Source organism: Osmerus eperlanus, chromosome 3 (genome assembly GCF_963692335.1).
Source record: "Osmerus eperlanus chromosome 3, fOsmEpe2.1, whole genome shotgun sequence".
Taxonomy (NCBI): domain Eukaryota; kingdom Metazoa; phylum Chordata; class Actinopteri; order Osmeriformes; family Osmeridae; genus Osmerus; species Osmerus eperlanus.
Window position 1 is genome coordinate 744,118 of NC_085020.1, and position 26,682 is coordinate 770,799.

Genomic DNA, 26,682 nt, shown 5'->3' on the forward strand with positions numbered 1-26,682 from the left:
AAGATCCCAGCTCTTGTAAAGATGCAAGGAACATCAGTCAACAAGATTTCAAACTACGGCCTCTAATTTTGGTCTTTTATGTCCATCTTTTATGTCCTTATTTGAACAGTTATTCTCCAAATTGGCATCAGTTTACACATCCTGTACAAGACACAGCAGAACAGAGATGTGTTGGTGTGTGTGTGATGAGTTTTCTACTCTATTTTGAGTAATAGATTTTGCGTAAACCAGATGATAAATGTTCTGGTATCTTTTTACTGCAAATGTGTCTGTCTGTAGCCAGCTCATCTGGTTTGCAGTGTGACAATATTGAAGAATACCTCTGTCTCTCCTGGCAGGCTTCAGGAGATGGTGGAAGTGGGGACATTGAGAAGAAGCCAGCATCGGTATGGACATCGACCAAAGCATATTTAGTTTTATTCTCTAAGTTCTTCTTCTACATTTTCTAAGATACGTTTTCAATGTACAGGACAAGGCTCAGGATTAATGTCCTCTACGGACAACTCTGGAAGTTCCAAACATTGTTCTGTGCGACCGGATACACCATAAGTGAATAACATTTCCTCCTCAACCCACTCGTCCCTGGGTTAGATTAAAACCTGCAGAGTTCAGAGTGAACTTCCAACCTGGATGTTTCAGGCAACCTAAATCTGGTGCTTGGTTGACTGATTCTTTTTCTAGATTGATTAGATGTTAAAACATGTTGACATAGACAATGTAGAGGTGACTGCTATATATTTGTGTGCCTTCCTGTCCAGTCTCTCACTACTCTACTAAATTCTCTCACTATCTTTCATCATCACAGCCTGGAAGTGGATATGTCTGGAACGGAGCTAAATGGAGTTGGGTGAACAAGGACACGGTACGTTCTCCTGTGTGTTACAGTACACACACACACACACACACACGCAAACACACCTGCACAACACCTTTATGTTTAGAAAGGTCAACATTTTCTCTTTCTTGCACTCATTGACTCTGTTTGTACACACACAGACACACACACACAAACACAGAGTGTAGTCTGAAATGAAGCGCTACCTGTGACCCAGAAGCCCAGTGTGAGCATGCCCAGGCTTGCCAGAGGAACAAACAGAAAACCAGATGGCAGCTCTGGGCCGTGGATTCACAGAGCTCCATTTCACTCCCAGGACTGTTTGGGTTTCTTGACTGTTTTCTCGATCAGTATTAAAATTTGAGACTGGAGATGATGATTCTTCGTGGGGGAGGTGTAGAGGGGAAACATGGCAGGGGAAGGTGCCAGAAGCAAGGCTCTCCTCTCTGCCCCCTCACTTTTATGATTATCGGAATATTTATTGACTTTAAAGTCTTTTATGCTGGGGGTTTTCCATCTCCACAGCAAGTGTTTATTAGTATGTAACACGCTTGTAAAAAGTTTCCAAACAGCTGGCAGCTCACTTCCTGCAGCACAGGCGTGTCAGGTGTTGCAGGATTAGGCGTCTCTGCCCTGTCACTGCGCTCACAACGTCTTGCTCCCTCACAAGCTTGGACAAGTACTGACTGAGACCAGGAGAGGGTTGTCTCAGGGACCAGAACTTTCCATTGTGTCACAGTGGAATTGATCTTGATTGATGGTTGCCGTGAGTAATCACTGGGTAGCCTGTTTAGTCTGAGGTTCCATCAGCTTGATGGAACCTCAAGCTGAAGAGATGGGCTTGTTGTTACGCCACATGGTAGCAGATTTAATTTACCAGGTTTATTAGAATGTGTTGTGATTTAAATTGTGTTGGGGAAAGCTGTTTGTTAGATCCATACTGTTCAAAAGCACATGCAACATCCTGTTTGATTGTAAACAGCACCATAGCAAACACATTTTCATGATTATTCAGTAACATTGAGATCATGCTGCTGTAGGTGAAGTGAAAAGTCCACTCAGCAGAGCACAGCGGGAACGTCTTCAGCTTCACACAAGAACACATTTGTCATCATGGAAAGAACACTGGAACACCTACAGTACATGAAATCTAATATGTGTAGACTTCCCTTCATTTAAGACGCTCTTTGTGACAGCGAAGTCAACAGACTTTGTATTTCATTTCATGAGGTACATTCATCACGTACCTCACCGGATAGTGACCTTAAAAGTTGCCAGATGTACGTGCGGTAAAATCACAACTTTGTATGCTGTGTGCAAAATTGGGTGCAACATGTTTTCATTTTACAAATCATTTACAAGTTATGAAGTGTCCATCTCTGTAAATTGCTAAGAAAGACTCCTTCTAAAATCCATCATCCCTCCCCTCCCAACCCCCTGGGAGCTCTTAAGGTTGTCCATTTTCCCCAGCCATAACGGACGTGAGTGGGAGTACATGAGGGGTCTGGTAGACACATCAGGTCATTAAGCACTAGTCAGATTCCTCACATACTGTAGTCAGTCCCAGGACCAACAGGGGGGAGAATGTTTGACCACAGAGGCAAATAGTAAATTATTTCAACAGTGATAAACTTCTCCCTCCCCCCGCCCCTCCCTCCCCCCGCCCCCCCCCCCCCCCCCCCGCCCTCCTAGTAGGCGTGGATGCTTCTCTCAGATTACTCAGGTGACAGTACAAGGTGTTATAAACAAGACAATGTCATTTGTAAAGAAGGAGAGGTTAGGGTTTCATGGTGTCTCTCTCTCTCGCCCCAGTGCTGGGAGTCTAACAGCCTCCTGCAGGGTAACCTCTACTGCTCCTGGTGATGGCAGATGTTTGGCAGAACATCCTTATCTTTACACACACACACACACACACTCACAAAGACATGGTCAGATGCAGACTGGGCATGCACAGACACGTACACACACTGCCTCCACTTTGCCTTGACCCCTAGAGTGGGACCTCTAAACAGAGCACATTCCTCCAGCCATACGTGTCCCTCCTGACCTGAGAGCCCTGCTGGGCTGCAGGGGCCCTGGGAGCCCTGCCTGCCCAGAGAGCCTCAGACTGCCTCCTCTCTGGGAGCCCTGCCTGCCCAGAGAGCCTCAGACTGCCTCCTCTCTGGGGAGGTCTGCGTCAACTGGGGAAGTTGGAGATTCAAGGAGGGAGAAGGTGAGGCAGGTTGAAGGATACTCGGGCCGCGGGCTGTTGTCACTTGAAATCTGAGGAGGTATGCCCCCACCCCTTCAGGAGTTTGACACCTGTTATTTGATCGGCAGGGTTTACTAGTTCAGCGGTGCGTATCTGGAGGCCCCCCCCCCTCTTTGTGCTAAATAGAGGTTCTCCTATACAGTTGGAAACACACTGCTGTGGCATTTATACAATGGAACAGTAAATGAAATAGCATGTTTAGTGTTGAAGGTTTGGTTGGTTTTGTAAATGCAGTCTAATGCATTTAAAAAAAATTGAAAATGGCATGTCCCATTCATTATTTTGGGTCTTAAAAAAAGTTAGTTTCCCTCAGAGGGTTACATGTACTCATGCTGTGCTTATGACTGACAGCAAACAACTACTCTGGAACCCACCTCAGCTTGAGTGTTTTCTAAAACACACAAACCTGCCTCTGCTATCACAGCTCCAGTCCCACACTGCAGACAGAGACACTGTGTGTGTGCTAGGTCATGAGTGTTCATTTGTTTATGCCAGACTCATTTTTATTTAGCCAACCATTACCAGATTTACAGATCATAAAACAGTACTGTTTAAATGGATGCATAGGTCCCTTCAAATACAGGGGCATTCTATGCTGTGTTCTGTTCTAAAATATGGTGTCTACAAGAAATAAATATCTAAAGTACCGGTATATAGATTTAAGTATGTATACGCACACGTATTCAGCCATACTGAAGTATGGGGCAGTGTACTCATTCCTGGTTCGTCCACTACCCTGTGAATTCCAAATAGAAAAATGACTTTTGCTTATTTTTTGTGAACAATTAACTTATCAAGTGTGCTTCAGTACCTGATGTGCAAGCTTGGGGTTCCATGTTTTGACAGACCACACCTCCATCTTCCCGACCAATCCAGCAGCCACCTGTGACCAAGAAACAAGAGGGTCCCACGAAGACAGAGACAGGTGAGCCCTTCCACCTCAGACAGACACCTGCCTCTGCCTTCAAGCCCTAGAAAAGGGTCACACAAGCCTGCAGAGGAGGAACAGACGAAGCCGTTGCATTATAATTCCTCAGAGAAACTGTTTGTGCCCCTGGTACCTGATGCAATAGTTCCAACAACAGAATTCGACACAGTGGTCAAGTGTTTAAATGGTGGATATCTGATTGTAGAGTAGGATTTGTTAAGAGTTATTGTTTGTCAGGCCTTGGTTTTGAAAGTAGCCTGTACTCTGAGAAAGTGTAGTAAAGTGTCTCCATCTGGTGGATGGAATTTGACACTACAACTGTGATCCTGAAGTGATCTTGTTTGATGTCACTGGTTTGGAGCACACTGAATTGACATCAGCATGGGATACATGCAACATTTAACTTTGTATGGGTTATACAGATGTCAACTGAAAAAGCATAATGTTTTATGTTGATCATTACAATGTTACTGCACATGGAAAACAGATTTCATTCATGAATAGCACACACTTCACCCTCTGGGCCTACTGTAGTGCAGTCTTGATGTAATGGCATTACGCTTATTTAAATGATAATTCAACAAAAATCATTGTCCCAGCACATGGCATTTCAGACAGGACCAGATTTCCGGGTCCTCAGGGCTGCTTGTTGAGGTTGACGGGCATGCCAGACATGCATGGTCATTGGTGTATGGGCAACTCTGGATCTGTCTGCATGGTGAAAAGTATTATCACACCTCAGGAGGTCCAGGTCAAACCTGGATGCATAAGGAGAGATCTGGGTGAGAGAGCATGCTGGCGTAAGACTGTGCATCCATCCAGGAGGTTATTGCCGCAACCTCTAAACCTAGTCAGAGCCCTATAAATTACAGTGGGGGACAGTCCGAAGCCCTCTCAAACAAATGAAAAAGCCATTTCCTCCTCCGCCTGGCTGCAGGGGATGCATGTGGGCCCGGATAAGGGATGCAGCCATTCATCATTTTTCAAAACGTCTTTTCACGAAGAGTAATAACTTTGTTCATCCATTGTGTTCCAGGTGCTGGACGGGCGAAGGGGGAGAAGGGTGACCAAGGAGAGAAGGGAGACAGGGGTCAGCTGGGGCCCAAGGGAGACTCCGGGTCTGGCTCCAGCGCTCGAGGAGGCACAAGCGTAGAGAAGGTGGGGTATTTTGGAAGGACTGTTTGTTTTTGGTCAAATTGTCAATAAAGACCCACTAGAACAGATTCTCAAGCTATAGAGTAGAGGTTTCCTGCTCTTGATATTGTTTTCATGAGAGGCACAAGCTCAGAACACTGCCTGTGGGAGTGTTTGGGATTATTGATGGTTTATGTCATGACAGCTGTTATTTACAGTATATCACAGGCTGACGTGGGCCTGCTCTTGTTTCAGGGTGAACCTGGAGAAAAAGGGATGAAGGTATGTTTGCTCCTCTATTCAATCACACTAAAGTGTAATAACAAAAGTGTAATAGCTGCGGCGCATTAGCAGCGGTGCATTAGCAGCGGCGCATTAGCAGCGGCGCATTAGCAGCGGCGCATTAGCAGCGGCGCATTAGCAGCAGTCATAAAAACAGTAATAAAAGTAAAGTGGTATGTTTCTTTCTTTATTTGGAAAACATGGTAACTGATCCTTGCAGTCCGGTTCTGTTACCTCCTGATCGACCCCTGACCCCTGTGTTCTCCTGCTCAGGGTAAAGCCGGCTTCGGCTACTCTGGACCAAAGGGGGACCCTGGTCCTGCCGGCCCCCCAGGCCCCCCCGGGCCCCCGGGGCCCACCACAGAGCTGGTGGAGAGGGAGGATGGCTCCAGGGTGAGGACTGTGGGGGGTGGCCAAGGACCGGCGGGACCCCCCGGCCCCGCTGGACCTGCAGGAGCGGACGGGGAGCCTGTGAGTAGATCATGTGATGTCCTCATCCCTCTGTCACCATGTGATGTCCTCACCCCTCTGTCACCATGTGATGTCCTCACCCCTCTGTCATCATGTGATGTCCTCACCCCTCTGTCACCATGTGATGTCCTCACCCCTCTGTCACCATGTGATGTCCTCACCCCTCTGTCACCATGTGATGTCCTCACCCCTCTGTCATCATGTGATGTCCTCACCCCTCTGTCACCATGTGATGTCCTCACCCCTCTGTCACCATGTGATGTCCTCACCCCTCTGTCATCATGTGATGTCCTCACCCCTCTGTCACCATGTGATGTCCTCACCCCTCTGTCACCATGTGATGTCCTCACCCCTCTGTCATCATGTGATGTCCTCACCCCTCTGTCACCATGTGATGTCCTCACCCCTCTGTCACCATGTGATGTCCTCACCCCTCTGTCACCATGTGATGTCCTCACCCCTCTGTCATAATGTGATGTCCTCACCCCTCTGTCACCATGTGATGTCCTCACCCCTCTGTCACCATGTGATGTCCTCACCCCTCTGTCACCATGTGATGTCCTCACCCCTCTGTCATCATGTGATGTCTTCACCCCTCTGTCATCATGTGATGTCTTCACCCCTCTGTCATCATGTGATGTCTTCACCCCTCTGTCACCATGTGATGTCCTCACCCCTCTGTCATCATGTGATGTCTTCACCCCTCTGTCACCATGTGATGTCCTCACCCCTCTGTCATCATGTGATGTCTTCACCCCTCTGTCATCATGTGATGTCCTCACCCCTTTGTCATCATGTGATGTCCTCACCCCTCTGTCATCATGTGATGTCTTCACCCCTCTGTCATCATGTGATGTCTTCACCCCTCTGTCATCATGTGATGTCTTCACCCCTCTGTCATCATGTGATGTCTTCACCTCTCTGTCATCATGTGATGTCTTCACCCCTCTGTCATCATGTGATGTCTTCACCCCTCTGTCATCATGTGATGTCCTCACCCCTCTGTCATCATGTGATGTCTTCACCCCTCTGTCATCATGTGATGTCTTCACCCCTCTGTCATCATGTGATGTCTTCACCCCTCTGTCATCATGTGATGTCTTCACCCCTCTGTCATCATGTGATGTATTCACCCCTCTGGATAGTAGCACATGGTTTTACCCATGTTCCTGCTCTTCAATTTAAAATAACTTTGAAGTTTGTTTGCAAAGATCAGATCTCAGATCAGCTTTTCCTCACTGTCACTCTGTTTGCAGGGTGATCCTGGAGAGGATGGGAATGCAGTAAGTTCCTGTCAAGAGACAGATTCAACATGAAAGCATTTATATTTGGTATATTTAGCAGTGACCTAAGTATTAGTGTTGTGTGTGTGTGTGTGTGTGTGGATGGTTAGTTCTGAAATGTCTGCCTGCTTTACCCAGGGTGCAGTTGGGCCACCAGGGTTCCCAGGAACCCCAGGAAGCACAGGAGCCAAAGGAGACAAGGTACAACATCACAACACATTTAGGAGATAGGGGACGGACCCTACAAACACACATCACAAGCCTTGGCCTCAAAAGATATCTGAAAGGACTTGATTATTGCAGATCTAAGCCTAGGTAGATCTAACCAGTGGTGGTCCCATCTTCCCCCTGATTGGTCAGGTTTCTACCACCTAGCCAATCAGAGAGCACCACAGCTCCGCTACTTTTTCAATCCATGTCACAGAGGGCTTCATATACGCCCATAGAACTGCTCCTGAACCAGCCTGCACCATCAAGGAGTGTGTGTGTGTGTGTGTGTGTAAATGGATATTTCTTGCGTCTGTTCCACAGGGCGAGCGAGGAGAGGGGCAGCCAGGCCTGAGGGGGCCCCCAGGACCTCCCGGCCCCCCCGCTGCGTCCAGACACGACCGGCCCGTGAGTTTACATCCCGCCATGTTGTTTTATCAATATTTTGTCTGTCTACAAACAACTTTGGAAGTGTCATTGGACTTGGTGACAGTCGTAAATTTGGTTTTGAGGTTGAGTAGAAGGTAAATCTTTAAGTTGTGACTGCAGAGCTTGGTCCTTTAATGTTGGTTCCCAAATGAGAGTATGCATCTTAGTGGTGATTATGATGTCTCGTGAAATGAAAATGTTCTGCTTTTTCAGACGTTTGTGGATATGGAAGGATCTGGCTTCCCTGACTTGGAATCTATTCGGGTGGGTCGACTTTCTTTTAGCGTCATCCCCCCGCCTCCCTCCCTCTCGCCTCCCTCCCTCTCGCCTCCCTCCCTCCCGCCTCCCTCCCTCCCGCCCCCCCTCTTTTCCCTCAAGGTCACACTGAAAGTTGCCTGATCCCTGTTGGTTCAGCTGTTGAAGGGCCTAGCACACCTGTATAAACAAGCACAGACACACAAAAGATTTATGCATCCCGCTGACCAAACATCAGACTACAGAAAATAGAGGGTCTTCATGGGATATTTATTGGAGTTGGGAAGTGATTCAGCTGATGTATTTACTTTCAACAAGTATTTCATCAGATTCAGATTTGGCACATTCCTATTTAGCTAAGGTCTTCACAAATCAAAATGAGATCATCTGAATCCCAAAGTATAGGCATACGTGTACACAAAATGACGTTGATGAGATCAATACTCCTTTACCTTGTCCATCATAGATGTGTTTCCTAAAACTGCTCCCATAAGTGTATCAGCTGACCGGTCTGATGTGTGTCAGCTGACCAGTACTGATGTGTGTCAGCTGACCAGTCTGATGTGTCTCACGCAGGGGCTTCCTGGCTTACCTGGCCCCCCAGGACCTCCCGGCCCCCCCGGCACCCTCTCTAAAGGCTCAGATGGTCCTGCATCGTTCGGAGCCCAAGGGCCCCCCGGACAAGATGGAGCGCCCGGTCAACCGGTAGATTCACACAGTTATCGTATCTGTGCACTAACCCAGACAGTCACTAACCCAGACAGTCACTAACCCAGACAGTCAATGTTGAGGGAAATTTCTTCAGTCTTCGCTGTGATTGACATCACACCATTCTGACCAGAATTTCAACCAAATCAAAACCGTTTGTTTCCAGGGTCTGCCTGGCAAGCCTGGTATGGATGGCCGTCCAGGAGCTGTAGGAGCCAGGGGCGAGAAGGTAACCACTCAGACACGACTCTTCAATTCATTCCTTTAATTGCTTTTCATGTCATGTCCTAATAACTTTTGTCACTAAAATCTAAGCGGATAGAATTTCTTCATTTCCAGTATTTAACTGAAAAAAGGTTAGGTTACTGGTGTTCTCAAGGCCGTTGCCCAGGCCTCCCTTATTCCCAAATCTCAATACAATTGAGCGTCTTATGTGCTGGATTGATTAATCTAAACCATGACTTAAAGGATCTGTTGTTAATGTCTTGGTGCCAGATACCTCAGGACACTTTCCAAGGTCTTGTTGAGTCTTGCCTCGGATGTGTGGGCGCTGTTTAGGTGGCACACAGAGATAGCAGGCCATACTGTTTTGGCTCATCGGGGTGTATGGCTACAGTTGTAACTCCTACAAAAACTTTTCCAGGGTTTGAACCCTTGAATCTGATCAGGAATGGTACTAAACATCCTCTTCTTCAGGGGGATCCGGGGGAGCTGGGCCTTCCAGGAGCAGTGGGGCAGAAGGTGGGTATTTCCACATTTGGTTTGAAAACACATTCTCAGTCTTTACACGAAAATGTCTTACGAAGTATTGGTCAGACTTCCACTCCAACCTTACATGATTATATTTCCATTCTCTAGCCAAGCTCCTATCTTTCATATCTCTCCACCCTGCTCTCCCACTATTCATCCTTCCCTTCTCCTAAACCTGCTCTCCTGGAGGTACTGTGTCCTCCCCAGCTTGCCTGAGTGGGCCTCCTGAGCCATAGTGTGTCACACTGTCCTTGGGAATGGATCTTTCTTAATAGAAACCCAACTAATTGAACATGTATGATGTTTCTGTATGATTTACTCGCTGGACTCGTATGGTTGGCATGGCTTTTACCATCTGAGGGTGCTGTAGAACTCATGCACATGCTTACTGTTAGGACTGGTTTGCGGATAACGATGGCCTAACATTCTGTATACACTGCAGTCGACCTCATGTTACCTCTACCATAAAGAGCAATACAGAAGCATGGAATGACTTTATAGTATACACTTAGTAAAGTAAAGGAACTTTCAGAGTACACACTGTGTGGTGTCCCACCTCTCTGTAGGGATCAACAGGAAGCCCTGGTCCATCTGGCCGAGCAGGAGAGAGCGGATTGGCTGGTCTTCCTGGACCAATGGGACCCATCGGCCAACCTGGTCCGGCAGGCCCCCCTGGGAGTGGCTACCGTGTCGGCTTTGTGAGTGTTGAGATGTTGTCTTGTTGGGTGTTGAGATGGAAAAGCCATTCATGTGGTGTGATATTGCTGTACATTCACCTGACAGGGCTTGACAAAAGTCTTCAGCTTAGTAAGCAAAAACAAGCAAATTGTTGATCTGTTATTTTAAAAACATTTATGGTGCAAAGTGAACATGTCTCTATGAAGTGACTTACAACACGTGTTTGTGTGTGTGTAGGATGATATGGAGGCTTCTGGTGGGTTTGGTATTGGTGTTCCTGGAGTGAGAGGGCCAGACGGAAGACAGGTGGGGGACCAGCTGTTAATGTAGATCTGCTGTTAATGTAGATCTGCTGTTAATGTAGATCTGCTGTTATTGTAGATCTGCTGTTATTGTAGATCTGCTGTTAATGTAGATCTGCTGTTAATGTAGATCTGCTGTTATTGTAGATCTGCTGTTAATGTAGATCTGCTGTTAATGTAGATCTGCTGTTAATGTAGATCTGCTGTTAATGTAGATCTGCTGTTATTGTAGATCTGCTGTTATTGTAGATCTGCTGTTATTGTAGATCTGCTGTTATTGTAGATCTGCTGTTAATGTAGATCTGCTGTTAATGTAGATCTGCTGTTATTGTAGATCTGCTGTTAATGTAGATCTGCTGTTAATGTAGATCTGCTGTTATTGTAGATCTGCTGTTAATGTAGATCTGCTGTTAATGTAGATCTGCTGTTAATGTAGATCTGCTGTTAATGTAGATCTGCTGTTATTGTAGATCTGCTGTTAATGTAGATCTGCTGTTAATGTAGATCTGCTGTTAATGTAGATCTGCTGTTAATGTAGATCTGCTGTTATTGTAGATCTGCTGTTATTGTAGATCTGCTGTTATTGTAGATCTGCTGTTATTGTAGATCTGCTGTTATTGTAGATCTGCTGTTAATGTAGATCTGCTGTTATTGTAGATCTGCTGTTATTGTAGATCTGCTGTTAATGTAGATCTGCTGTTAATGTAGATCTGCTGTTATTGTAGATCTGCTGTTATTGTAGATCTGCTGTTAATGTAGATCTGCTGTTATTGTAGATCTGCTGTTAATGTAGATCTGCTGTTAATGTAGATCTGCTGTTAATGTAGATCTGCTGTTAATGTAGATCTGCTGTTAATGTAGATCTGCTGTTATTGTAGATCTGCTGTTAATGTAGATCTGCTGTTAATGTAGATCTGCTGTTAATGTAGATCTGCTGTTATTGTAGATCTGCTGTTATTGTAGATCTGCTGTTATTGTAGATCTGCTGTTATTGTAGATCTGCTGTTATTGTAGATCTGCTGTTAATGTAGATCTGCTGTTATTGTAGATCTGCTGTTATTGTAGATCTGCTGTTAATGTAGATCTGCTGTTAATGTAGATCTGCTGTTATTGTAGATCTGCTGTTATTGTAGATCTGCTGTTAATGTAGATCTGCTGTTATTGTAGATCTGCTGTTAATGTAGATCTGCTGTTAATGTAGATCTGCTGTTAATGTAGATCTGCTGTTAATGTAGATCTGCTGTTATTGTAGATCTGCTGTTATTGTAGATCTGCTGTTATTGTAGATCTGCTGTTATTGTAGATCTGCTGTTATTGTAGATCTGCTGTTAATGTAGATCTGCTGTTATTGTAGATCTGCTGTTATTGTAGATCTGCTGTTAATGTAGATCTGCTGTTAATGTAGATCTGCTGTTATTGTAGATCTGCTGTTATTGTAGATCTGCTGTTAATGTAGATCTGCTGTTATTGTAGATCTGCTGTTAATGTAGATCTGCTGTTAATGTAGATCTGCTGTTATTGTAGATCTGCTGTTAATGTAGATCTGCTGTTAATGTAGTTCTGCTGTTAATGTAGATCTGCTGTTATTGTAGATCTGCTGTTAATGTAGATCTGCTGTTAATGTAGATCTGCTGTTAATGTAGATCTGCTGTTAATGTAGATCTGCTGTTATTGTAGATCTGCTGTTATTGTAGATCTGCTGTTAATGTAGATCAGCTTTTAATATAGATCTGCTGTTATTGTAGATCTGCTGTTATTGTAGATCTGCTGTTAATGTAGATCAGCTTTTAATGTAGATCTGCTGTTATTGTAGATCTGCTGTTAATGTAGATCTGCTGTTATTGTAGATCTGCTGTTATTGTAGATCTGCTGTTATTGTAGATCTGCTGTTATTGTAGATTTGCTGTTAATGTAGATCTGCTGTTAATGTAGATCTGCTGTTAGTGTAGATCTGCTGTTAATGTAGATCAGTTGTTAATATATCAGTTGTTAATGTAGATAAGTTGTTTATGTAATTAATTAGAAAAACAGTGGTTGTTCTTAATGACTGTTTTTACCTTCAGGGTCCTCCTGGGGTACCTGGACTGCCAGTAAGTGTTGCATTATTATTATCTCAATATCCTACAATTATTTCTCTCGAATGTACATTCTCAAGCAAAAGTGTATCAGTTTAAATGTATTTTTACATATGGTAAGCATGTTGGTGTTAATCTTCCACTAGGGCAAGTCTGGTTTGCCTGGGTTTCCTGGTCAGAAGGGAAGTGAGGGGTCTGAAGGACGAGACGGCCGGCCTGGTCTGGACGGCTTCCCTGGACCTCAGGTACCCACTGCTGCCTCTGACACAGCAGGCACAACCTACTGACTTTCACTGTTACAGCGCAAGTCTTCCCCTGACTAAGTCTGCTTCCTATATCATTTTCAAGGGATCAAAAGGTGACCATGGCGACAAAGGTGAACGAGTGAGTACACAAACAATTTCCAGTGGAATTAAAATGTTCCTTGTTAAATGTTCCAACGGATGCCTAGAGTGTGAAGACTCCCAGAAACATACCAGGAGGTTTTCCTGCCATTTGTCCTCCCTTTGCACCCCTTGTATGTTGGGTAACCCTGGGTATGTTGGGTAACCCTGGGTATGTTGGGTAACCCTGGGTATGTTGTGCTTTAGGGAGAAGCTGGTCAAGATGGGACTGGACATCCAGGGCCGCCCGGCCCGCCCGGACCTCCAGGACAGATCATCTACCAAACCTCAGGCAGTGTGAGTCTCCAAACACAGCAACAACATTGTAATCTGTGGTCACCATTAGGATCTGTGGCCCTCAATGAAGGATTTGGAAAGCCACTGTGTGTGTTAAAGCTCTGGCTCTTGAAAGGATGAAACATTTAATACAGGCAGACAGAAGCAAGCACTACAAATAATTCTAACACAATTTTATTTAGCTGTTCTGTTTATTAATAGTGCAAAACCTGACTGTGTTTTTCTACAGTATGATGGTGTCGCTGGAAGTGTTGGACCTCAGGTAAATGTTTCTAGTTTTCTGAAATGTGAAGACAGGATATCCTGTACAGCTGCACATCCTCTTCAGTCTGTTTATATTGGTGGCTCACATGTCTCCTTAATTGATCAATTGCAGTAATTATTCCAAAAGAACATTATTTGAAAGGACTCCAACAATTTAATGGCTTTAATTGCAATGGAAATTAGTCTGTGACTAATATGAAACCATGGCTGGTGATGAAAACATAGATGATCGAACTGCAAACCATGAATCAAGATGACAGCCAAACATCTGCTTCCATGTATGGGTGTGTCACTGTAGAGAAAACTACCCACTACTTAGCCTTCCATTACATTTTCCATGTGTAATTGTCTTATTACATGATTAACTACATCATCTATTTTATATTCAGGGTGGACCTGGTTTACCTGGCCAAGCTGGATTCCCTGTAAGTCAATTATGTCATTTCCTTACATGTTGTTTTTAGCGTTGTTATCCTAACCTTTCACGTAAACATCATTTAATATTCAAACTGTTTGGATGTCATTTCTCCAGGGCCCTATAGGGCCGAAAGGGGACCAGGGTGACGCAGGCCTGCCAGGATACGGAATTAAGGTCTGGAATCTGGCCTCAGCGTTTCATACGTCTGCCTGTCATTAGGCCTCTATTAGCTGTCATAAAGGAAACAATGTGACTAAGGAGAACTTCAACTTAACAGATGAATTATAGTGTCAAGTTATTGTTTCTCATGGATTGTTTCTTTGTTGAATTTAAATTGTTTTGTTTCTACGTCCTCCTGCCAGGGGGAGAAGGGTGAGCCCGGCTTGATCATCGGACCTGATGGAAGCCCACACTACCTGGGAGGAATGCTGGGTGACAAGGTGAGTCCACACCACGGTCTGGATGCGTTGGCCAACCTGAGTGCCTGTGTGTGGTGTTAATTAACTCTCTCTCTCTCTCTCTCTCTCTCTCTCTCTCTCTCTCTCTCTCTCTCTCTCTCTCTCTCTCTCTCTCTCTCTCTCTCTCTCTCTCTCTCTCTCTCTCTCTCTCTCTCTCTCTCTCTCTCTCTCTCTCTCTCTCTCTCTCTCTCTCTCTCTCTCTCTCTCTCTCTCTCTCTCTCTCTCTCTCTCTGCAGGGCGAGAGAGGCCCTCCTGGACCAGTTGGACCCACTGTAATTACACATACATCAAAACATTTACACAGATACAAGAAAAGAGTAGTTGACAGTATTAACTAATTCAGACAGGTTAAAAAGCGGTAACCTCATCATTGACTTTCTGGTATTCATGTTTTTTTGGGGTTTTTTTTCTAATTCTTTAACAGGGTCCATATGGCCCTGCTGGTCCAAAAGGTGAAATAGGAATGCCTGGGAGACCTGTGAGTACAGTGGCTACCACAACATTATGTTGTCCCATCTGGCAGTTGCAGGATGCTCTCAACAGCAACACAATAATTGGTTGAAGTTTCCTTGTCATTGGCCGATTCCACAGCCGGTCCTTTCCCTGACGATGGTGGTGTAATTACCTGTATTCATGTTGTGACCACAGCACCTGCTGTAATTGGTGTGGAATAGATGTTGTGTCTAGTTACAGGTGTGTAAAAAAAGTGTTTTAGAAACATGGTACCTATCATTACCCTGTGGTGTAAACAAACACTTAAGAGAACATAACAACAGCTAGGTTGAGCAACTTGATGTGAGGGCATTGGGAAACAAATTGTTTTTTCTGAAGTGTATAATTTCAGTTTCTTTGAAAAGAAAAGACTATTTTCTCTCCACCGCAGGGTCGCCCGGGTGTAAATGGATACAAAGGTGAAAAAGGAGAGCCATCTTCAGGTGCTGGCTTTGGCTACCCAGTAAGTCAGCTTTAATACGTTCACACAGAATAAGGCTGTCTTTTTGAACCGTGTTCGACCAAAGACAACACTAGCATTAGCCAACAGAATATTTAATACTCATACAGTGGTGACACAACAACCATGACATGATTTAATCTCTTCCTGTATGGTACCTTTCATGGATTGGATTCAGTATATTTTATACAAAAGCCTGTGTTGTATAGTGAAGCTTTTCCCTGGTGTGCAGGGTGTCCCAGGACCTCCAGGCCCGCCTGGTCCTCCTGGACCTCCTGTCTCCCTCGACCGTTTCAACGTACGCTCCTACACATCTTAAACACTGTCACAATAACATGTTGTTTGTTCTTACCTCAGGAAAAAAGCCCCCTGACAATGTCCTTTTCCCCACTTATTTTAGAGATACGACGACGTCTCCAGAAACTATCCAGGTACAGCCCGACAGATAGCTGTTTTTACATCAAAGACAATTCCCTTGGACAGAACTTCCTGAAGCGGAAGATTAAATTCTGACGTGATGTGAATACCTTGCAGTCAACAGAAGATTTCAACGTCCTAAAGTACCTCTTGAGAAATAAACAGTTCTGTTGATCTAGCTATCATGGAGGAAAGATAGCTTAATGCTCAATCTATTGTCAAGAGATTAGGCGTCTATACCACATGGATTTGGGGAATTTGCAGATAAAACACAAAATATTCCTGACACCGCTATCAAAAAGGATGGGTAGATTTAAAAGTGAGAGGGATTGTACAGCTACATCCAAGGGAGTATTTGAATCTCAACAGTGTATGTAGAGTTTTCTTATGTTTCTGGTTGTTTTCTGTAGCAACAAAGGGGGAGAAGGGCGACCATGGCAATCCCGGTGTTCCAGGGTCACCAGGTTCAGTACATCTCTACACCTCACCCTGGTCCCACTTTCAGTGATGTCCATCTATGCAATACAAAGTATTTCTTTTTTTCAGTAATGTGTTATCAATGTTGCTTTCGTTAATTTTTAGGTACCGGCTCCAACTACGACATTTACAGTTTTAAGGTAAGTATCTTGGATCTAGTAAGATGCACACTTGATTTCATGTAATATCACCAACACATTGCCTTTACAGTAAATCATGTTTGATTAATTACGTAAGATCTAATGCATCCAAATCCAGGCCTTGCTTGAAGTCAGGCAGCCTGCTGTAGCTGCAATTCAAACCCATAAATAGTCCAGTATGTAGACATCCCATCTTGACAGGGGTTTGGAATAACAGGGTTGTGTTTTGTTGCAGAACGAGCTGAAGGGGGAGCGCGGGGAGGGGGGGGTGAAGGGGGAGAAGGGGGAGCCTGGCGGAGGTTATTACGACCCTCGCTACGGCGGGGGGCAAGGTCGGCCAGGACCGCCCGGAAACCCAGGCCTGCCAGTGAGTCAGAGAGCTCAGAGGAGTGTTACTTCATCACTGTTATGTTCATAACTATGAGAAATATTCAATCACTGGTACTGCTGATTGATGTACTTTCTGATGTCTGCTGAACATCCTTGTATGGTTTTGTTTGGGCATATGGGTTCTGGTGAGATGAACAAGCCATGTCGCATTAGCATGCAGTTACCTAGTGCAGTCTTTTTCAAATGACAAACCCGCATTGTTCTCCCCAAGGGTCCAAAAGGAGACTCCATCAGAGGCCCCCCTGGCCCCCAGGGCCCCCCAGGGTCTCCAGGGATTGGGTATGACGGGCGGCCTGGAAACCCTGGCTCCCCGGGCCCCCCTGGGCCTCCGGGCTCCCCCTCCCTCCCAGGAGCCTACAGGCCCAACCACCGTGAGTCAGAAGTCACTCTCTGCATAACAGTCTGATGCCATCTTAGAAAGGGATGCAACTACATTATCACTGCCATCCTTAGACATACCTTTTATTTCTGCAGCCATCAGTATTCCTGGCCCTCCAGGGCCCCCCGGGACCCCAGGCCATCCCGGTCACTCCTCAGGGGTAAGCTCTCTACATTAACACAAAATTGACAAGTCAAGATTTTGACTTAATTCATACGTTCAACTGATGCATTGATCCTGAGCTGCCAGCTGAGGCTAGAGAGATGAGACTTGAGGACTCTCCCACTGGAGGGAAGGATTCACCCTTGCACTGGACTTTCAGCATCATTGGCTGCTGGTCAGGTTACATTTCTTTATAAAGAATGTATTTTATTTCCCTAGGTGACAGTCTTAAGGTCGTATGACCTTATGATGGCTACTGCCAGGAGACAGGCTGAAGGCACCCTCATCTACATTGTGGACAAGACCAACCTCTACATCAGAGTCCGTGAAGGATTCAGACAAGTCCTGGTACGGATAGCAGATATGTTTGTGCGAGGCCAAGGCTACAATAAATTGTGTTGTAAAAAGTAACATTTAAAAAATAGATTATTTTGATTTATTGGATTGGATTGGATTTTTTTTTCCAGCTTGGTGACTACAGTCCTTTTTACAGAGATCTGGTAAGTTCAGAATGAATTTTTATAAACACATTTCACAAGCTGGGAGAGAGATAAGGAAACGGATTGGCATTCGAAAAAATTAAAATAATAACGCTGAACAAAGTGGGTGTAAACCTGCCAGATAATTGTCAGACTCCAGTACATTCACCAGAGGTGCCATATTATTAGATGTGTTAAACCATCTAATGTGTGTCTGGATCTGCAGGACAACGAGGTAGCAGCGGTCCAGCCCCCCCCGGTGGTCCTGTACCCCCAGTCCCAGGACCAGTCGCCCAACAACGGGGCCGAGCACTACTCCCAGGGAGGGGATGCGACACGCCCCATCGAGCCTCCCCCTCGCCAGCCAGACCCCAGATACCCCCCTCAGTACGACCCCAGGTTCCCAGACCCCAGGTACCCCCCTCAGACTGATGGCCAGTACAACCCAGTTCAGCCAGAGAGCCGGTACCCAGTGACTCAGCGCCGCCCCAGCCCCCCCGTACCCCAGCCGGCTGGCCACGTGCACACTTCAGGGCCCGGAGTGAGTACTGGGAAACTTTAGTCAGAGTCATCTGTCATCGTCATTCAAAAAGATGAACTAGACAAATTATTATCTCTAAAAAGATAGCTCTATTTAGAGATAATTTGCATAAACACATTTCCCAAGCTGGGAGAGAGATAAAGATAGCTCTAGATCGCTCTATTTAGAGAATAGAGTAAAGTAGCTCTTTCACTTGGTACATCTGCTTCAATGTGTAGGGCTTTTTATATTGGCCAAACAACCAAAACTATGCAACAGCAAGTCACACATTAGGTGCAAGAAGCATCATGCAAAAGCATCTCCAGTCTTTAGCAAATGAAAGGTGGGGACAGGATATCTTCCAGCCTTAACTGCAACATATCCCTTGTGTAACACACCTGCCCCCCAGCTGCACCTGGTTGCCCTGAACGCGCCCCAGGTGGGGAACATGCGGGGCATCCGCGGGGCCGACTTCCTGTGCTTCCAGCAGGCGCGTGCGGTGGGCCTGAAGGGAACCTTCCGGGCCTTCCTGTCGTCCAAACTGCAGGACCTCTACAGCATCGTCCGCAAGTCGGATAGAGACAATCTCCCCATTGTCAACCTGAAGGTACTATAGAGCTGCTCTGCAGAGCCATTTGAAAGAGTTGCCATTTTCAATGAAGGCCATAGAAGAATCTGGAATTCTTCTAAGACATTACATGCATAGTAATTAGTATTTTGTGTGGAAGCTAATTCCCAAATGGTTTGGGAATATGGTTCCTGAAATTACCTTTTACATTCCAAAATCAATGTCTCGTTCTGAATTTGGTCCACTGACTCAAGATCTTTATAGTAGACAAAAATATTAAGAACATTTAAAGCAGTGTGCGGTGGTGATGGAAATCAGAAAGGGAAAGTTCATACATAATTAGTTGTGTTTAACCTTTCCTGCTGCTCTGTGTCTTCCAGGACCAAGTGCTGTTCAACAGCTGGGAGTCTCTCTTCAGCCAGACCGCAAGCAGGATGAAGGACAGCGTGTCCATCTACTCATTTGATGGCAGAGACATCCTCAGGGACAGTGCATGGTGAGTGTCCATCTCCTCAACATCCTGGACCAAGGAAATATTCACACCATTCTGGTTGTAATAACCGTACAGTCTAATTATAAGAGTACAGTCAGTAGGGCCTAGCCTATTGTATAGTTAAATGCACAATGGAACAATGTGTCAAATTGAAAGCATGTTTCAGAGGCTCAACATTTCATTTGCGGCAACAAATATAAAACAATAGGTACATCAAGTAAATATGCATAACCTGTAAACTGAGGCATCAGAAAAATTAGGAAAAAATAACCTAAACGAAGGTTGATTTCACCTCTGGTTTCCAGGCCAGAGAAGCTCATCTGGCACGGCTCCAGCCCCCAGGGCCACCGCCAGCCCGACAACTACTGTGAGACGTGGCGGGCGGGTGAGCGTGCGGTGTCAGGCCTGGCCTCGGCCCTGCAGACCCAGCAGCTCCTCCAGCAGACGCCCAGTGGGTGCTCCAGTGCCTACATCGTCCTCTGCATCGAGAACAGCTACATCACCCACTCCAAAAAATAAACGAGGCAGAAGAGGGGTGGAGGGCTCTAGAATATGCAATACAACTGGTCCTAATTGGCCTTTTTGCTGACCTTTTTTTTGTTTTTGTTTTTTTGGTCCATGAAAAGCTGCCCTGAAAACGTATCGTACGACGAACTGTGTTAGTGTCTCTCGCCCGGTAGAGAAGCTTCCCAATGTCTACTCCACCTTTCCATATGATGCCAAAGAGGCGGGTCGAACAGAAAAGCATTTCTTCTTATTTTGGAGCATTGGCACATATTTTTCCATGGGGTTGAACAAGTGGAGAACAGTGAGTGTTTTTAAATTGTATCCATAAAAAAAAAAAAACTTGTATATGATATGTCTATTGTGATGTTTATTGTTGTTTGGTTTTATTAATGTTTTTACTTTTACAAACAGTCTTTGAATTTGGTATATTCAACCAGTTGTAGCTCTAATCTTTGCGTATCATTTTCACTTTTATTTCCATTTAAGGATTGTGGGTTACTAAGGGGTACAACAACTTTTAAATATTATTTTACAAATAAAGAAAATAGATATTTATTTTTAAATGAAGTTGTGATGGCATAGGATTTGATTTGAGTAAAGAAATTACAAAATACCCTGATCCATATTGTAGTTGGAACTTTTTCCACAGAAGATTTTTTCTAAACATTTACGCATTCTAGCAAGCTAAAATATTAAACTTTCTCTTGAAATTTGTATTTGGTCAAAAATAACTTGTGGAATATTAAATACTGCTATTCTAAGTGTTGTGTCACAGATGTATAAATGTGATACATGATTTTGTTTACCCAGTATATAATATATATAAAAGAAAAAACTTTTCATATCACCATTTTCTGAGCACCGAAATCTCATCTCCTATTTCGACATTACTTACAATATACTAAGAACACAGTATATATCCAAAACCATATAAGACAAGTTTCTTAAGTCTCCATCTAAATTGAGGCTCAGACAAAATTGATTGAAAAGGTCAATTTCCCTGTTAATAGGAAACATTTCCTGTTGATAAATCTGTTCAATTTGATGCTGATTCTTTTTTTGAGTGACTGCTGACTGATGTTTGTGGAAACCAGATGTAATTTATGACACTTTGCAGTAGACTCATAAGTAGACATTAACTTGGCACTAGTGCTACTGTTGTTGTGACTGGACATGTATGAACCTGTGGATATCCATTCTCTTTGTAACCAATATGTGCTGAACCATTTCTCCCAGGCACTGAATAAATGATAAATGTTTTTCATCCATGAAATAATTACACATAATTGGGATTACATTACAGAGACAGTTGTCCCTTTCAGTTAACTTGGCATATGTCTGACATCTTTAAGATTTCTTCAGTAGTACACAGTGGTAGCATGGACAAACTAAACAGGGAGAGAAACATATTTAAAGGCTAGTGGAGGAGGGAGGTCATAGAGAGCAGCTAATCACACACGGAATCCCGATGACAGCCCAGGCTTTGAGGTAGAGGAGAGTGTGTGTAGTGGGGGGAGTGTGTAGTGAGACATGACTTGTATGGTTAGAGCATGCAGAGTCCGGTCTTGCCTGACTGGATGGAGACTAGTGCTATACTCTCTAAACTGCAGATCCACACCCTGTGGATGAGATTGCCATCTCTCCTCTCCACCTTTCCCTCCAAAAGGCCTGTCCACCTTGAGGTTTATGGTCCGCTCAATGGGATCTAGCTGGGTGGCCTTGCCAGCTCCTCCAACACAAATCACTGTCCACAGTGACAGAAGGGTGCTCAACGTGTCTGTCAGATGTTCCTTGAACATAAGCCCCTTTAAGTAGGTCTCCTCCTTTTACTATTCACCTATACCTCAGCACCAATACAAATCTATAACACTGGCACAAATCGTAGGATCGCTATTGTGAAACACAATAATGGTTGACAGTATTGAAAAGGCTATTTCTAGTGATGTCTTAAAATATATATATATTCGGGGTGGGGGAAAAAATCTATTCACATATGAATCGTGATTCAGTCCTATCGATTCACAATAAAATAAAATAAAATTATGTAAGTATATATTGAATCGAAATTTGATTAAAAATCTACTTTTCATCAAATTGTGACTCCAAGAATGGAATGGAATCGTGAGGTACCAAAAGATTCCCACCCCTAATAGACGGTAAGCTGTACATTTCTGTTTAATGTTTAACCGTGGTGCAGAAATAAATAAGTCTATTCAAGAAAAGTCTACTTACCGTCACTGTATTTAGTAAACGAGTTATTAGAAATCCTTCAGAAAACTTTCACTTGTTTTGTAAGTATGATTAGAAGGCAGAGTATTCTGTTTTATAACTTGGCATTAGCAGAAACAAAACGTATGTTGTCCTTTGGCACTTAGTACCCGTGGTGTAGTGGGTTGAGAACAAGAGCTTAAACCACAACAACCTGGTTTTAAATCCAGCAGAGCGTAGTGCCAAACACATCCGTGGGCCCAGATCCCTGTAACCGCAGCGCACTCCCCGACTGTCCAGATCCCCTCTCCCAACTGTCTTTCCAGGTACCCAACTGTCCCACCAGGAGACAGTTGGGAGAGGGGATCTGGACAGTCGGGGAGTACGCTGCGGCTACAGGAGTCTAAAAAGAAATTTACCTTAGTAAAAAAAATCTGTTTTATTTATAAGTCGAAGAGCAAACATTGAGCTGTAAGAAGATTTTTCAGTTAGATTTGAACACAAGTCCCCACACACAGTAGGCCACATCCTTAACCACTGAGCTATCAGGGATCATAACAAGCTCCACTCAACATTGAAATTTGAAATTGAACTATCTAGTTGTAACAACCTGCAGAATTGGGGTGTCAGAAAACCAGAAGAAAGCAGGGCTCCCCTGTTGCTCGCTGGGTTAGTGTGCATGCTCTGAAAGCTGGGGCAGTACGGCAACAGCCTGGGTTCAAATCCAGCCTTCACCCTTTTCTGTATGTCTTCCTCCCTGTCCATTCTTTTCCTGTCACATTTCAACTAACTGTCCAATACAGCATGTCAGACACAATCCACAACTCAATTAACTGAGGGAATTAACCACACAACTTTTTTTGTCAGTTTTGTGTTTTTTTTCTTTATTAAGGAAAAGCATAATTACTACAAATTACAAATAACACTAATATCGAATCACATCAGCCTACAAAGCGGATATTATGAATATTAAATGTTATAAAACATCTCATTCAAGTATATTTTTATAGGGTATTTCACACTGTTCCTTAAAGGGGTCATAAGAATGCAAAACCGAGTTTACCTTGTCCTAGTTGAATGACGACAGTTCGGTGGGTAAAATGGACATAGAGTGAACCTCAAAGTCCATTGACACACATTGATTGCAAATCTCACAATTTGAAACTGCCGCTGTAAAACGAGCTGTTTCCAAAAAACCCCAGAGTTGACGTAAACTCTGTGCGAAATTTGATTAAAAATCGTGAATCGATTTTTAATCGAATCGTGACCCCAAGAATAGAATCGTAAGGTACCAAAAGATTCCCACCCCTAATATATATATATGTATGGTATGTAAAAGTGGGCATGTGAGAATACTATCCTACAGTCTCGACTGTTTAAACATGATTGTATTAAGACGACGTTCTCCAACCAAATCATCAAATCGGTTCAAAGCAAATTTTCCACTTAGGGTTTGTCCTACCTAGTCCAGCCCTCACACATTACCCACATGGCCATGTAAACAAAACAACATCCCTATTTGTAATTTCCCTGTTAACAGCCAGACTTGGGAGATGCAGGAAGAAATTGCAGGCAATCCATGCCTTTCTACACCTGTCACCTTCACTGACTATTAAAACCCTCCCTTTCTGTTTGTTATTCACTACTAACCAGGTGTATGGGTCATGAACTGTCTAAGTGTAATCTCTCTCATCTCATGACCTTATTGTGACAGGAAATCTATGGAACACAGACTAAAGGACGCTATGAACTGTTCCATTTCCTGTCACAGACATTGACAACACACACACCAGCTTCACAACACCCTGGAACCCTTGTGGACAGGTAGGTCAGGCTGTCAACAGGAGGTGACAACAGTGGGAGCAGACAGAGCAGAAATGGATGAGGTTTCAGAAGAACAGGGAATTGGGTCACACTACTCACTACTACACTACTCTTTGAATATCCTCTTAAAAGTGCTCAGAAAAGCTCCTTCTACTGAAAGTCGTCAGGTGCTTTAGCTTCGATGGAGGTAATTTTTAATAAAAAGATTACAAGTCGTCCCAATTTGACAAAATGATAGTTGCGGGGCAGGGGGGGCCGTTAATAGGACAGCGTATTTAAGGTTCTACATACGGAAGGCCAGTTTCAATGGAACTTTAAGGGTCGATAGATTGTATACAAATCTATCCTAGCATCTCTATTCTGTTGGGCTTTGTTTAAAAATGCACTTGAGTATGATGGCTTACTGTAGCGAACATTGTCACTCCACGCCGCAAAGTGTGTTGAGTATGCTCCTCATAAACTGCAACAACATGCAAATCCAGAGATACCGTCAAACCTGAGCGCAATCCCAGCTTCCTCAAGTGTCTCATCCCATCAAACAGCAGGCTGCTGCTACGTGGATAATATTAATTGACTGTAGGGACTCAGTGTCGTTGCGCTGTCTGCGGATGAAAGAAAAATAACTAGCATTACACGCTGCTCGCAATCCGTCAAGGTCTTCAGCTGCATAGATCTTTCACCCCCCCAAAAAACATAATTTGCCAAGTGATGTACTACACACACAGTCTGTGTGACTCAGACAGAGGGAGAGAGTGCTGGGAGGAGAAGGAGAGGGGGAGGGGGGAGTATGTTGGTGGGGGGGTCTAACATCCTGCAGCTGGCTTGCTGTGAAGCTGCGATCACAAGGGCTGCCATGGGAGGGCTATATTTAGGGGCTGGTAAGTAATAACTAAGCACATCCAAATGATCTACAGACGGTAATGATAGCAGAGTGAGACGGCTAGATGTTGGGCTTAATTACATTTGGGGCGGAAGCTGGAGGCCCAGGCTGTCAGGGATCTGTGTTCTGTACACTGGTGACTCACAACACCACCTAACAATATCTGAACAATACATGCAGAGGTATAATGGGACCTTGTGTTAGTTTTACAGCATCATGCTTGCCTTGTGGGTCTACTGTATTATCATCCACAAAAGTCTATCAAACTAAACCAATAAGATCAAGAGAAATGTACGAGTGAAGATATTTGTGAACGGAATTCTTTTTTTTATAGTTATTTATTGCTTACTAGTCTATATGTGTGCACTTAAAAAGCTACTCACTATAACCAGGTGTTTGCTAGGCAAGTCTGTCTCCAACGACTACTGCTAACCAAAAAGGAAAAGCTCACTACCATGCAGTAGGCAGGCATTGTACAGTAGGCTTCTAAACCCCACTTTTCAGAATTATTGAGTTTAATAACACGTATGAATTTACCACTCCTTGCATCCTGCTGTGATTTCTCTGGCAGTTAAGTTTTGCATTTTTACTTTAAATATTTGATGAGGAGGATGGAGTGGATGTTCCTGGTATCACTCTGACATTCCTGACCCTCCATCTGTACAACAACAGATCAATATGAGATGATGAGAGATGCAGTGTAGAGATATGCATGTAGACATAATTACTAGGACTGTGATTTATAAAGTGTACAGTTGTGAAACTTCTTCTCAAATTGTCACTGTAGAATTTGGTCACATACTATATGTATTATGAGAATTGCTTTCACCCCCCAAATAGCAAGTCCATAATAATATATATCAGGCTGCAGCAGCTCCCCTACAGGGGTACACTGTAACTACATAATTTACCCAGGTCAGGATTGGCGGTTTGCAGGTATCTTGCTTAGCTCACAGCTCACTACCCTCTCCCATCTCCGCAGCGGGCTACATATCTGATGTGACATCTCCTTCCATCTTTCATGAATTTTTTATGCCTCACCCCCCCCCCCCCCCCCACCACACACAAAGAAGGGGCATGTTACACCACACCAAGCCCAGTCTATAAAAGCATTCTACTGTACATCACAAGAGTTTCTATTGAGTCAGTAACCCAATCTCTCTGGTGATCACCAGGTATTCATGGACATAGACATGGCTTGTCTGCTGTCTACATGTTGGACAGCTTAAGAGCATCTCTCCCACACACCTCCCAGTTCTGAGAACCTCTGAAATGTAGATATGCGTGAAAAAACGTTGTATGTGTAGAACGGATCAGCCTGGCTATGACCAGAGTCCTCACATGCTGGTGTTTTGGTCCTCATTGACAGATTACATATCCCATATAATATCTCAAACCTCACAATCTAGTTCATATTCGACTAGACCCAACTGCAGAACAGCAGTAACGCAGTGCGTTTCCACATCCCATGGATAAATCCGTAGATATCGGATTCCACAGGAAGACGAATTTCAGGGCATAACTTGTCCAGTGGTCAGCTGGATGCCACACTCGTGCTCTGCTCGTCCACCTTACGATGCTCTCAGGTATTGACAGCACTATCGATTTCTCAGCCCCCCCGTGAACACTTCTCAGAAGTCTGAGATTTTAGTCATTTTAGGAGACAGTCCCAACATCTTGCTTGCAAGTCGGGCAGAAGCAAATTGGATCTTTTTGGGGAAAGGCATATTGTATTTGTAAAATGTTTGATTGTCATTATTAATAAAAGTTCGGTTTGACTGAAATGACCAACTAGTGAAACCAACTTGAACACCCCTGTTCTGTTATCAGACACCTCTTTGTGACAGCGTAGTTCCAAACCACCTCCACTACATGTCA

General features: G+C 44.2%; 1 protein-coding gene across 5 annotated transcripts in view; it reads left to right on the forward strand.

Annotated features, from left to right (window-relative positions):
* Positions 1–21,168, forward strand: part of col18a1a (collagen type XVIII alpha 1 chain a) — a 73,822-nt gene extending 52,654 nt beyond the window's left edge. For 3 of the 5 annotated variants that reach the window (XM_062456326.1, XM_062456325.1, XM_062456323.1), the window contains 40 exons: positions 339–386; positions 806–862; positions 3,933–4,011; positions 5,051–5,172; positions 5,404–5,430; positions 5,704–5,901; positions 7,158–7,184; positions 7,323–7,385; positions 7,716–7,799; positions 8,034–8,084; positions 8,652–8,780; positions 8,950–9,012; positions 9,480–9,524; positions 9,642–9,722; positions 10,100–10,231; positions 10,449–10,517; positions 12,577–12,603; positions 12,735–12,833; positions 12,937–12,972; positions 13,179–13,268; positions 13,498–13,530; positions 13,922–13,957; positions 14,065–14,124; positions 14,313–14,390; positions 14,645–14,680; positions 14,833–14,886; positions 15,292–15,363; positions 15,593–15,658; positions 15,761–15,791; positions 16,188–16,241; positions 16,360–16,394; positions 16,630–16,761; positions 16,996–17,155; positions 17,259–17,323; positions 17,545–17,673; positions 17,793–17,825; positions 18,031–18,345; positions 18,734–18,931; positions 19,273–19,388; positions 19,691–21,168. In XM_062456326.1, coding sequence (XP_062312310.1) covers positions 339–386; positions 806–862; positions 3,933–4,011; positions 5,051–5,172; positions 5,404–5,430; positions 5,704–5,901; positions 7,158–7,184; positions 7,323–7,385; positions 7,716–7,799; positions 8,034–8,084; positions 8,652–8,780; positions 8,950–9,012; positions 9,480–9,524; positions 9,642–9,722; positions 10,100–10,231; positions 10,449–10,517; positions 12,577–12,603; positions 12,735–12,833; positions 12,937–12,972; positions 13,179–13,268; positions 13,498–13,530; positions 13,922–13,957; positions 14,065–14,124; positions 14,313–14,390; positions 14,645–14,680; positions 14,833–14,886; positions 15,292–15,363; positions 15,593–15,658; positions 15,761–15,791; positions 16,188–16,241; positions 16,360–16,394; positions 16,630–16,761; positions 16,996–17,155; positions 17,259–17,323; positions 17,545–17,673; positions 17,793–17,825; positions 18,031–18,345; positions 18,734–18,931; positions 19,273–19,388; positions 19,691–19,904 — 3,444 coding nt within the window. In that variant the 3' untranslated portion in view covers positions 19,905–21,168. The remainder of the gene's footprint in view (positions 1–338; positions 387–805; positions 863–3,932; positions 4,012–5,050; positions 5,173–5,403; positions 5,431–5,703; positions 5,902–7,157; positions 7,185–7,322; positions 7,386–7,715; positions 7,800–8,033; positions 8,085–8,651; positions 8,781–8,949; positions 9,013–9,479; positions 9,525–9,641; positions 9,723–10,099; positions 10,232–10,448; positions 10,518–12,576; positions 12,604–12,734; positions 12,834–12,936; positions 12,973–13,178; positions 13,269–13,497; positions 13,531–13,921; positions 13,958–14,064; positions 14,125–14,312; positions 14,391–14,644; positions 14,681–14,832; positions 14,887–15,291; positions 15,364–15,592; positions 15,659–15,760; positions 15,792–16,187; positions 16,242–16,359; positions 16,395–16,629; positions 16,762–16,995; positions 17,156–17,258; positions 17,324–17,544; positions 17,674–17,792; positions 17,826–18,030; positions 18,346–18,733; positions 18,932–19,272; positions 19,389–19,690) is intronic. The other 2 variants (XM_062456327.1, XM_062456324.1) reach the window with 1 other exon arrangement.
* The last annotated feature ends 5,514 nt before the right edge of the window (positions 21,169–26,682 follow it).